The 12645-nt window shown below is 45.5% G+C and overlaps 1 protein-coding gene across 1 annotated transcript in view; it reads right to left on the bottom strand.

Moving 5' to 3' along the window:
* Positions 1 to 12645, bottom strand: part of LOC106142374 (intermembrane lipid transfer protein Vps13D) — a 74216-nt gene that overhangs the window by 6883 nt on the left and 54688 nt on the right. The window contains 10 exon segments of the mRNA XM_060954928.1: positions 3 to 185; positions 1363 to 1525; positions 3180 to 3358; positions 3595 to 3822; positions 4000 to 4166; positions 4501 to 4681; positions 4826 to 4940; positions 5069 to 5358; positions 12005 to 12149; positions 12381 to 12574. Coding sequence (XP_060810911.1) covers positions 3 to 185; positions 1363 to 1525; positions 3180 to 3358; positions 3595 to 3822; positions 4000 to 4166; positions 4501 to 4681; positions 4826 to 4940; positions 5069 to 5358; positions 12005 to 12149; positions 12381 to 12574 — 1845 coding nt within the window.

The raw sequence follows: 12645 nt of genomic DNA, 5'->3' as shown, positions 1-12645 counted from the left end.
ACATCCTTGAAGTGTATAAGCAGCTGCCTGGCGAGGTAGCCGGCGCTGTCGAACACGTGCGCGCGCACGAACGGCTCGAGCTCCACCGCCGCGTCCTCGAACTTGATCAGCGTGAGCCCCAGCCGCCGCTTCAGCGCGCTCAGCGAGCCCTCCAGCTTGTTGGCCGTGCACATCGACAGCCGGATCTGTTCATGGGGAGGCATGATCACTGAGCGCCCGTTAAATCCACGTACGTACGTAGCTGATATTTGATAACCAGATTCGAATATGGTTTTTTTACAACCAGTTATTAAAATGGAATTTACTTGTCGTTTTTGTAACCATGTTTCATGATCAGTTACGAGAATGGTTTTTATTTACTCTGTTCATAACTGGTTGTTAATTCATAAATATTTTATCCACTTTTGTAGCTGATTTTACGAAAATAGTTTTATTAAAACATAATAATTTAAATATATACTATCCCACTGCAAGCACACATTTTTAGTGGTACAAATATAAAAAAAATATGGCAGACTTTAGCAAATCACTTATTTAAATATGTAATGCGTTTTGTCACCCCTTAATGTGGACTTTAAGTAAAACCAGTTATTAACCAGTATTATAGTTCATAGTGGTTTAAATTAAGGTTCACATTATTAGGAAGGCTTCGCCCGCCTACACCTTTTTCCAGATTAAGTAACAGGCGTGTGTGATATTAGTCTAGTATAACTGAAGTATGTATATATGACATCCTAGCTTTTCTGTAGTTGATACAATAGAGAGATGAACACAAAATAATTAGAAAAATCACAATAAATAAAAATAACACACAAAATTTCATTTATCTAAATGTCAAACTAGCGTAACACTTCGAACATCATACCCAATTTGAATAAAAACAATCTTAAATAGCTGATGTCTTTCTTAGCGGATGTAAATAAATATAGCCGCACAGACACACTACTGAGTGTTCTTTTTCTATTTAAAAAAACCGCTCGTGTTTTACAGAATAAGACTACAATGGTGTACGGGCTCAAAGGAGAATTTTAGCATAGAAAAACCTGCTACCTCCTTTCGTTTCTGTTGACAATCGGAACAAAAAGAAATTAAATGTCACATTCACACTGACTTGAAAGTTAAGACGTAAGTAATAAATAAATAAATAATACGGGGCTGGTGTTTTTATTCCGGTAATGCTTCTCCTAAAAAGATCCTGTTTTAAAACAGTCAGGATGTCGTCGCCTCGATACTGATTCTGGACATCTGTTACCAGGTATCAGATGACAGCCTTCAGTTTAATGATTATGCTGGTTTTCACATCATCATCGAGGAGCTAAAGAACTTGCTTCATGTAGATTTGGGTGCGGTCTGGGTACCTACCTGGCTGGGCACGATCTGAATCAGCGCGAAGTAGTAGCGCGTGGCGTGCAGCGCGGTCAGCTCGTCCAGCATCCGCCGCGTCTCGTAGTCCGCCTCGTCCGGTTGCTCGCGCGCACTCTCCTCTTCGGGGTCCCAGGCCCACTCCCACAGCTTCAGGATTAACCTGTACAAAAAAACCGAAATAATTCTTTAATTATACAAATGCATTTTGTCCACGGTGTGAATTTCAAAGTAGGAATCGATTGGCAAATTTCTTTGTTGATACGATTCAACTGGACTTTTCTTAGTTCTCGGCTCGTTCAAGGCGGAAGTAGAAGGCGCGGTATCTGCTGCACGCCCAGCGTCTGATAGAGCGGCTCACCTCTCCTCCAGGCGCACGGCGAGCGGCCGCAGCGCCAGCACGAGGCGGCGGAAGTAGAAGGCGCGGTATCTGCTGCACGCCCAGCGTCTGATAGAGCGGCTCACCTCTCCTCCAGGCGCACGGCGAGCGGCCGCAGCGCCAGCACGAGGCGGCGGAAGTAGAAGGCGCGGTATCTGCTGCACGCCCAGCGTCTGATAGAGCGGCTCACCTCTCCTCCAGGCGCACGGCGAGCGGCCGCAGCGCCAGCACGAGGCGGCGGAAGTAGAAGGCGCGGTATCTGCTGCACGCCCAGCGTCTGATAGAGCGGCTCACCTCTCCTCCAGGCGCACGGCGAGCGGCCGCAGCGCCAGCACGAGGCGGCGGAAGTAGAAGGCGCGGTATCTGCTGCACGCCCAGCGTCTGATAGAGCGGCTCACCTCTCCTCCAGGCGCACGGCGAGCGGCCGCAGCGCCAGCACGAGGCGGCGGAAGTAGAAGGCGCGGTATCTGCTGCACGCCCAGCGTCTGATAGAGCGGCTCACCTCTCCTCCAGGCGCACGGCGAGCGGCCGCAGCGCCAGCACGAGGCGGCGGAAGTAGAAGGCGCGGTATCTGCTGCACGCCCAGCGTCTGATAGAGCGGCTCACCTCTCCTCCAGGCGCACGGCGAGCGGCCGCAGCGCCAGCACGAGGCGGCGGAAGTAGAAGGCGCGGTATCTGCTGCACGCCCAGCGTCTGATAGAGCGGCTCACCTCTCCTCCAGGCGCACGGCGAGCGGCCGCAGCGCCAGCACGAGGCGGCGGAAGTAGAAGGCGCGGTATCTGCTGCACGCCCAGCGTCTGATAGAGCGGCTCACCTCTCCTCCAGGCGCACGGCGAGCGGCCGCAGCGCCAGCACGAGGCGGCGGAAGTAGAAGGCGCGGTATCTGCTGCACGCCCAGCGTCTGATAGAGCGGCTCACCTCTCCTCCAGGCGCACGGCGAGCGGCCGCAGCGCCAGCACGAGGCGGCGGAAGTAGAAGGCGCGGTATCTGCTGCACGCCCAGCGTCTGATAGAGCGGCTCACCTCTCCTCCAGGCGCACGGCGAGCGGCCGCAGCGCCAGCACGAGGCGGCGGAAGTAGAAGGCGCGGTATCTGCTGCACGCCCAGCGTCTGATAGAGCGGCTCACCTCTCCTCCAGGCGCACGGCGAGCGGCCGCAGCGCCAGCACGAGGCGGCGGAAGTAGAAGGCGCGGTATCTGCTGCACGCCCAGCGTCTGATAGAGCGGCTCACCTCTCCTCCAGGCGCACGGCGAGCGGCCGCAGCGCCAGCACGAGGCGGCGGAAGTAGAAGGCGCGGTATCTGCTGCACGCCCAGCGTCTGATAGAGCGGCTCACCTCTCCTCCAGGCGCACGGCGAGCGGCCGCAGCGCCAGCACGAGGCGGCGGAAGTAGAAGGCGCGGTATCTGCTGCACGCCCAGCGTCTGATAGAGCGGCTCACCTCTCCTCCAGGCGCACGGCGAGCGGCCGCAGCGCCAGCACGAGGCGGCGGAAGTAGAAGGCGCGGTATCTGCGGAGCGGCGCGCGCTGCACCTCCAACGCCGCGTGCAGCGCGGGCACGCTGTCGCTGTCGCGCGACGGCAGGCAGTACAGCAGCACCGGGCTCGGGGTGCCCAGCAACTGTCAAAAAAATAGTTCAAAAATCATACATGTTTATGTTTGGAATGAAAGCAATTTTATGTAAAGTTTTACTAAAAGCTCTGTCGGTGTAAGAGCATTCAATGATCGAATGCCCAGAATAGACATCGCAGATAGAAGATACTCCTGTGATCAAGAAATATTTCAACAACAAACGCGAGTGTGAAGCCGCTCGTAATTATTGGTGCGGCACGCCCTCGCTCTGTGTCCACGCCCACCTGGTTGTCCCACTGCATGTGCCTGACAGCCAGCGAGACGGCGAGCTGGTCGGCGAGCGCGCAGTCCACGCGCAGGCCGGCGAACACCGCGTGCACCAGCTCGCCGGCCGGCGCGCGCGCCACCAGCGACACGCCCAGCCCCGCCAGCGACACGCGGCACGCCCACTCGCGGGTGCTGCCGCACGGCGGCTGCTCAGGCTGCTCCAGGCCTTCGATCCAGTCGGACTCCTGTACGAGTGATAAATTAGACGGTTGAACTCTTTTAAAATCTGATTAGAAAATTGGAAATACACAAACGAGAAATACAAACATTTTGTCTTTGTAAATATAATCAATATCTATGTCGATAAAGTATATATCTTAATCAAGACATGAGGATTATTTTTATTTATATAAAGTTCTCACCGGCGCTTTATGGTCGTGTATACGAACAAGCCTCGTGGGGCCATCAGCACACAGCGTGACCTCTAGCCGGCCGGAGCCGGGGCGCAGAGTATGCCACGACACGGCCTGCTCTCGGGGCACGCCTGACCCACGGGTTGCTCCAGATAGACCCAGCACTACGCGACTGCCTAAAATAATAATATTTGGTTTAAAATTAATAATATCAAAAAATGAATACTAACAGAAACCGGCACATTATAACGATATCGTCGTCCAGATAATTCCAATATGTATAGGTATTATCAATCTTTCTCGACATATATTGTTTACAATATAAAATATAATAGTAATTTAAATCCGAAAGAAATCATAAGCATTCATAATTGGGTCTATTTTTGCAAATACGGAAACACAAAGACTTGATTTCGGATCAACTTGATTTGATGAAATGCACCAACCAGGTCAAGGATGGTAAATAATATTTAGGTAAAGTTAATTGTTTCACAATTCAGTATATTATACCTGGAGTGAGCCCCATGAGCCCGTCCGAGGGCTGCACGCAGAGGTTGGCGTGCACGCAGGCCATGCGGCCGTCGGCGGTCAGCCTCCAGCGCTGGGTGGACGCCCGACGCGGGTCCGCGCGGCGGAGCACCAGCGCGCTGGCTTGCTGCGGGCGAGGGGCTGGCTCCTCGATGTCTAGCACCTGAACACATCACAAAATAACCATTTGAACAAGCAGAAAATAATTTTGGACAACACAATGAAGATAGCTAAAAAACTAATTATCATGTAGGAATGGACCAGAAAACGGAGTTAATATAATAATTCTTTGTTAATGCAATGTTACCATAGCGTGTGGCGAGAGAACGGCGTCGTCGCTCAGCAACGCGTCCGTTGGCTGCGGTGGCGAACTTCCTTCGTGAATCAGCTGATCATTCGGACCACGCCGCCACAGTTGTGATCTGCAATTTTACGGTATAACTATACTACTAGCTAATGAAACAAAACATTGAGCGAATTAAATCAATAATTTGGGTCCTTGATCATTAGTATTAAATCATAAACATAAAAATAATATGTAATACAATACCTGTCTCCATACCGCTTCTTTCCCAACACTACTCTTGTTGAACCTAAGGGCACTTCAAGCACCAGTACATTCTCATCATTATTAGCTCCTGGTAACACCGCGCTGGAGAACACCACATAGATGAAGTTCTGGTAGAGCAGCTGGTGCGCGGCGCCCAGCTCGTCCAGCTGCAGGGCGGTGCGCGGGCCGCCCGGCGCCCGCAGCGAGATCGCAGCGGCGCCGTCCGGTTCGGGCAGAGCCCAGCGGATGGACGCGTGAGCACCCACTACGCTCTCTTCGGTGCAGCCCACCTGGTGAAGGGCGAGGAAGGTGTTATAAATACCAAACACAGGTTTTAACGCACGCATACCATTTTATTGTCGTGGTTTCAGCGTTATGCTGCTTTTTAGCAGCCGGTCATGACCACGGCCGTTCAAACGCGGTACACGACAACGAAATTGCAATGAAAAAGTTCTATAGTAGAAAACATACATTCAGAACCTCCAGAGCGGATCTCTTTGCGAGTTGCAGCGCACGTAAACATTGCGCATCGCATTATATAACTTATTTTAAAAGACATAAAAAAAAAAATATCTGACAAATAAAAATCTTCAATAAAACGGATTATAATTTTATTTACGTTAAAAAGATTCTGTCTAAATTAAGAAATTTTAAGTCAATACAGTGATGTAGTTCCTTGGCCGCCTACTAGATGGCGTTGTATGCAAAATACATCGCGCTATGGTTACGCTTATGTAAAACACTTATATATCGTGACGATTCAAATAAATAATCTTTCCTACCACATCCATCGAGTTTTACTTGAAGCATTCTACCGACGCGACATCTGGTGCCGAAACCCGGGAAGAAAAGGACTTTAAAAAATTGTGAGTAAAGTGAACTAATAGTGATCAGTGAATGAAAAATTACAAGTGTTGTGCCGGACTTAGAAAATTCGCAAGTGTTAGAATTTAAACATAGTCTCTGGAGTGAAATATTGACTTAGAAAAATTACGTGTCTCAGGACTTAGTCGTTTTGTGATCATTGTAGACTTAGAATAATTTGCGATTTTGGGACTTAGAAAAATCGTTGGCATCTTGGACTTGTAAAATTTTTGTGTTTTGAACATTGTTTTCGTCGCTTGTTTTTTTTCTTTTGCGCTAATGCTGGGACTTAATAATTTAAATTACCTGTTTGAAGCTTCTGCTTACAAAGTATATTAACCTTTTCCTGAGTGCTAACTACAGCTGATGAGCAAGATGGATAAGTTACTAGCCAGACAAGAGGCACGTTTTGAGAGGCTGCTTAAATCGTATTCAAACTATCGAAAATCACCAAAAGAGAGACTAACTGTGAGTTACATTGAATCAAGACTGGAGAGCCTTGAAAAGTTATGGCTGGAATATTTTGAACAACATCTGGATGTATACTCTGATGCTACTAGTGAACTTAAGTCTACACATGATTATTTTCTTAATGATAAAATGTCTGTTGTTGAAGATACTTACACCGAGTATAAATCAAAACTGAAGGAGGATTTAAATAGTCGTTCGCCAAAACAACAAGCTAACCGCTCGTCGTCACCATCCAAGCCAAGCTGTGAAGTGAAATTGCCCCGCATTCAACTACCCACATTTTCGGGAAATTATGAAGAGTGGCAATCTTACTACGACATGTTTACATCGGTTATTCATAATAATGCAAGTCTGTCAGCGGTTCAAAAACTTCACTATTTAAAGGGCAGCTTGACAGGTGAACCAGCAAATCTCTTAAAAAATTTGGCTACTACAGATGCAAACTACGCGGAAGCTTTTGCACAACTATCTCATCGGTACAACAATAAACGCTATAACTGTAATGAGATTATGAAACGCTTGTTTGGTCAAAAAATCTTAAGTTCAGAATCTGCTTTAGGAGTAAAGCAACTTCTTGACACAACTAATGGTTGCTTGAAATCCTTAAAAAATATTGGAGTTGATACTGAGAACTGGGATACTATTGTTAATTATCTAGTGATCTCGAAGCTCGATCAAGAGTCGCGTAAACTATGGGAGATGGATATCGGGAAAAGCGAATCGGATGACTTACCATCATGGCAACAATTAACCAGTTTTCTAGAGAGTCGATTTCGCACATTGGAAATGACAGAAGTCAGTAAGTCGGCTGTTGTTCACAAATCAAACCCAACAAAAGGTAACGTTACACAAGTTTCGAAACAAAAATCATTTCATGCTGCAGTACAAAATAAGAGTGCGTCTAATGAGTGTAGAATGTGTAAAGGACAGCATTTTTTATATCAATGCAAGCAATTTGCCCAACAATCTCCTGAAGAGAGATCACAATATGTTCAATCGGAGAGATTGTGCTATAATTGCTTAGCACCAACACATGGAGTAAGGAGCTGTCATCAATCGACGTGTTGTCGACGTTGTGGTAGGCGTCATCATACGTTGTTGCATATGAACAGATCTCAAGAACCTAAATCTGAGTTAGACGAACAAAAGGATGTTCTAGCAATCAACGGTTCTGAGACCAAAGTTGTAGCGCATTTTGCAAAAGAGAGTCAACAAACAGTGCTTCTGGCTACTGCTATAGTCAGAGCAAAATCAACAAATGGCTACTCCCAAAATATTCGTGTATTAGTGGATCAAGGATCTGAAGCTTCCTTCATCACTGAAGCGACAGTGCAAGCATTAGGCCTTAAACGAAGTCCGGTTAGTGGTCTGGTGTCAGGTGTAGGGGAAGGTCAAACAAGAACAAAAGGCATGGTCTTGTTAAGTTTAGAGTCACTTCATGATCCAAAATTCTCTGTGCAGGTAAAAGCTTTTATTTTAAGTACGTTAACTTCATTCCTTCCTTCTGCTAAGTTTTCAATCCCAAATTGGACAGATATAGATAACTTGCCACTAGCTGATCCAAAGTATGGATCACCAGGTAGAATTGACATGATTTTAGGAGTTGATGTACATGGTGAGATCTTGAGAGAAGGACTTCTAAGACATCCGACAGAAAATTGTTTGATTGCGCAAAATACTCAATTTGGTTGGGTTTTTTCAGGTAGATTACAAAAGCAGGAAGATCTTGTCAATAATAGATTGATTAGCTTACACATTCAATTGGATACAGATCAACTGTTGAAGCAATTTTGGGAAATTGAAAGGGAGCCTGATAGCATTAGTAAGAAACTTACAAGGGAGGAACTTAGATGCGAGCAAATCTATGAGGAGACAACCGTGAGAGACAATGATGGGCGTTATATTGTGAGATTACCGTTTAAAGGTCCAAACCCTGAATGTCTACATGGTAAAACCAAAACTATAGCTCAACGAAGATTTCAATTCTTAGAGAGAAAGTTCGTTAAACAACCTTCGTTTTATGAAGGCTACAAAAAGGCTATAGAAAATTATTTAGAACAGAACCACATGGAGCATATCACAGATAAAAGGCAGATCGATGATGAATTGGTGGTTTACCTGCCGCATCATGCGGTGGTCAGAGAAGACAAAGAGACGAGTAAGATGAGGCCAGTATTCGACGCGTCATGTAAGGGAGTCAATAATATCTCTCTAAACGACAATCTCTTAGTGGGTCCCAAGTTGCAACAAGACTTACGTCATATATTAATGAGATGGAGATGCCACCGCATATGTATTGTGGCAGATTTGTCACAGATGTATCGTCAAATCCGTGTAGATCAAAGGGATACAGATTTTCAAAGAATCCTTTGGAGATCGGATCCTAATCAACCGATACAACATTACAGGTTATTGCGGCTGACGTTTGGAACTGCCTGTGCGCCATATTTGGCGGTAAAGACCCTGCAACAGTTAGCGAAGGATGAGAGATCAAATTACCCTAGAGCGGCTGAAATTACGCTAAATGACTACTATATGGACGATATGCTTACAGGTTGTCAAAGAGAGGAAGAAGCAGTAGAGATATTCGAGGAAATGACGAAATTGATGGAAGCAGGTGGATTTTCATTGCAGAAATGGTGTAGCAACAGTACATCACTGATAAACCATATCAAGGAAGAGATACGTGATAAAAGTCATGGTTTCACTTTCAAAATTAATGAGACTGTCAAGGTTCTTGGTATACAATGGAACAAATCTACAGATAACTTTGAATACGCACTAAACTTGCCAAACACAGATGAAGAATCAGTAACTAAAAGAAGGGTTTTGTCGGACGTGGCAAGGTTATATGATCCTATGGGATGGATAGCACCCGTTGTTGTTAAAGCAAAGATATTCATACAGAGTTTATGGAAGTCGGGACTATCATGGGATGAACCATTACCATCAGATCTACTAGCAGAATGGAACGCCTTTAAAAATGATCTCTGTAATATAAAAAGTATCGTAGTTCCAAGGTGGTTAAATACTAACAAGGATGGAGATGTAGAGCTACATTCATTTGCTGACGCATCACAAGCAGCTTATGCTGCGGTGGTATACATCAAAGCTGTCGATAAGGATGGAAACATTTTCGTGAATCTAATCACAGCTAAGACAAAAGTTGCCCCAGTTGAAAAGCTCATCTCAATCCCGCGATTGGAATTATGTGCTGCGGTGTTGGCTGCCAAATTGATAACCGAAGTTGCAGAAATCATGTCAGTTCCCAAAACTCGTCGGTTTTGCTGGTCAGATTCCACAGTGGTATTGGCATGGCTTCGAGGAGAGCCAAGTAGATGGAACACATTTGTTAGTAATCGGGTTTCAGAAATCCTGACCATGTTAGAAAGGGATCAATGGGGACACGTCAGCACTGATCAAAATCCAGCGGATTGTGCATCCAGAGGTACACGAATTTTAGATCTCGCAAATAGTAAGTTGTGGTGGCATGGTCCACATTGGTTAGAAGAACAAGCACAATACACAGTTGGATTAGTCAATGATGATTTTGATACTGAAGAAGAGTTGAAACCAACTAAGTCATTTAACACAGTCATTAAACCTAATGAAGAGTTTGAGTGGAATCGGTTTTCGTCATTATCTAGAGCATTACGAGTTTTATCTTACTGTAGAAGAATTTTGAAGTTGAAGACGCCAAAAGATCAAAGGCAAAACCTACCTACTTTTATCACGGTTGCTGAAATGAATGAAGTGCTGCAAATATGTATAAAGGAGACTCAAAAGGCTTACTTTTCTGACGAAATTAAGCAACTCACGAAAAATACCCAGGGAAATGTAGCAAAGAGAAGTCCGTTGTACACTCTTTGCCCTATTTTCGATGGAAATAGGGTCTTAAGAGTAGGCGGTCGAATTCATGAAGCATCTGTTGGTTACGACAAGCGTCATCCTATAATATTGCCTAGTGAGAGTCATCTCACTAAGTTAATAGTCCGTGACGCCCATATAAGAACGCTTCATGGGGGGCCTCAGATTATGTTAAACTTTCTACGGTCAAAGTACTGGATAATTCGTGCTAGAGATTTGGCTAAACAATGCTATCGAAGTTGTACGGTGTGTTTAAGATATTCTCGTCAAAATAATAATACCTTGATGGGCCAACTTCCTCCGATTAGAGTCAAACCAGCCAGAGCTTTTGAGGTATCTGGTGTTGATTTTACAGGCTATATTAACATACGCTTTTCACCAGGACGAGGCTCAAAAACTTACAAAGGCTATATTTGTCTTTTCATTTGCATGGCATCGAAGGCGATTCATCTGGAAGCAGTATCCGATTTAACGGCACAAGGCTTTATAGCAGCATTTCGACGTTTCGTATCGAGGAGAGGCCATTGCAAAGAACTTTACAGTGACAACGGCACTAATTTCATTGGTGCCGATAAAGAATTAAGATCCATGTTTAATAAGGCAATTTCACAACTCCCAACAAATATTGCTCAACTCTTAGCAGAGGAAGGAACGAATTGGCACTTTATCCCTCCTCACGCCCCAAATTTTGGCGGCTTGTGGGAAGCCGGCGTGCGGTCCGCGAAGGCACACTTAAAAAGAATTTTAGGTAACTCCACAGCTACTTTTGAAGAGCTGTCAACTATACTCGCTCAAATTGAAGCGTGCTTAAATTCGCGCCCTCTGTCCTATTTAAGCGACAATGCCAGTGACCCCTTACCTCTTACGCCAGGACACATTTTAGTAGGTGAACCTTTAATTATGATACCAGATGAAGATTACACAAAGTCAAATATTTCGGGTTTACAAAGATGGAAACTTGGCCAAAAATTGGTCAATGATTTTTGGCGAAAGTGGTCTGATGAGTATTTAGTATCTTTAAATCAACGGTACAAGTGGGTCAATAAGAGGTCTGAACCCGAAATAAATGATGTTGTGATAATTAAGGACCATAATTTACCCCCAGCAAAGTGGTTGCTAGGAAAAATAATAGAGAAGCATCCTGGTAAGGATAATGTTACGAGAGTCGTGACATTAAAGACTGTAAATGGTTGTTGTAAGCGACCTTATAATAAGCTGTTCGTCTTACCTAAATCGGATGATCTATCCTAAATATTGCTAAATGTATTGTTCAGAGCTAGTTAGATATGTAGTTTATTTTTTTGCACCGCACACTACTTTTAAGCCAAAGGTATCACGGTGGGCGGATTTTATGTCTTATTTTTTTTTCTATGTTCCAATTCATTTGTAAACTGACTGTTTGCGTGGATTACTTATTGTTTGTGTAACTAAATAAAAGAAAATTGTAGTATTATTGAAGTACTTGTATTGTAAGTAGTAAAGCTGTTGTGTTTTAAAGGACGAGGTCCTTTGGTGGGCGGAATGTCTAAATTGTTAAGAAATTTTAAGTCAATACAGTGATGTAGTTCCTTGGCCGCCTACTAGATGGCGTTGTATGCAAAATACATCGCGCTATGGTTACGCTTATGTAAAACACTTATATATCGTGACGATTCAAATAAATAATCTTTCCTACCACATCCATCGAGTTTTACTTGAAGCATTCTACCGACGCGACAGATTCTAAAACGTTACCTGGTGGAACATGATGGAGACGGGCGAGTAGTTGTCGATGCGCAACGGTGGTGGTGCGCTGTCCGCGTCCGTCAGCACCACGAACATGGTGGCGCCCTGGCACACGATCTCTACGCGGATAAGCTGGTAGCTGCCACCGCTCTCCCTGGAAGTTAATAAAGGCACAAAGTTAGCATGTGATCTTAAAACATAAGGAATGATACTCCTGAACACCTGCCACAATCGAGTCTGTTAAGATTCCACGCGGAATAAAAGTTTTGCATTTAAGAATTTGTAAGTGATACCTAACTACATTAAATGAATTTTGTTTAATTAGATTTAGTTTAATTTATGGTTTTAATATTAGTTTTTATTGAACACAATGTAACCCAGTGACCTGCAGGCTAGATGCAGCGCCCTGGGCGCGTCGAGGCGCACGCCCGCGGACCAGGCGGTGCGCGGCTGCGCGTGCGGCGGCGCGCCCAGCACGCGCACGCTCAGCAGCCGCTCGCGGTCGGCGCGCGCCCAGTGCCACGGCAGGTAGCAGCCCGCCACCGCGCTCACGTGCGTCGCCGTCGCGCCGGGGTCCGACTGCGAACAGTGTTACACTCACTCACAACACCATACATACATAGGCAGGTATAATCTACGTCAAGAGACAA

Source organism: Amyelois transitella, chromosome 5 (assembly GCF_032362555.1).
Source record: "Amyelois transitella isolate CPQ chromosome 5, ilAmyTran1.1, whole genome shotgun sequence".
NCBI lineage: Eukaryota > Metazoa > Arthropoda > Insecta > Lepidoptera > Pyralidae > Amyelois > Amyelois transitella.
Note: the sequence above shows the minus strand (reverse complement) of the source record. Positions and strands in the feature narration are given on the sequence as shown.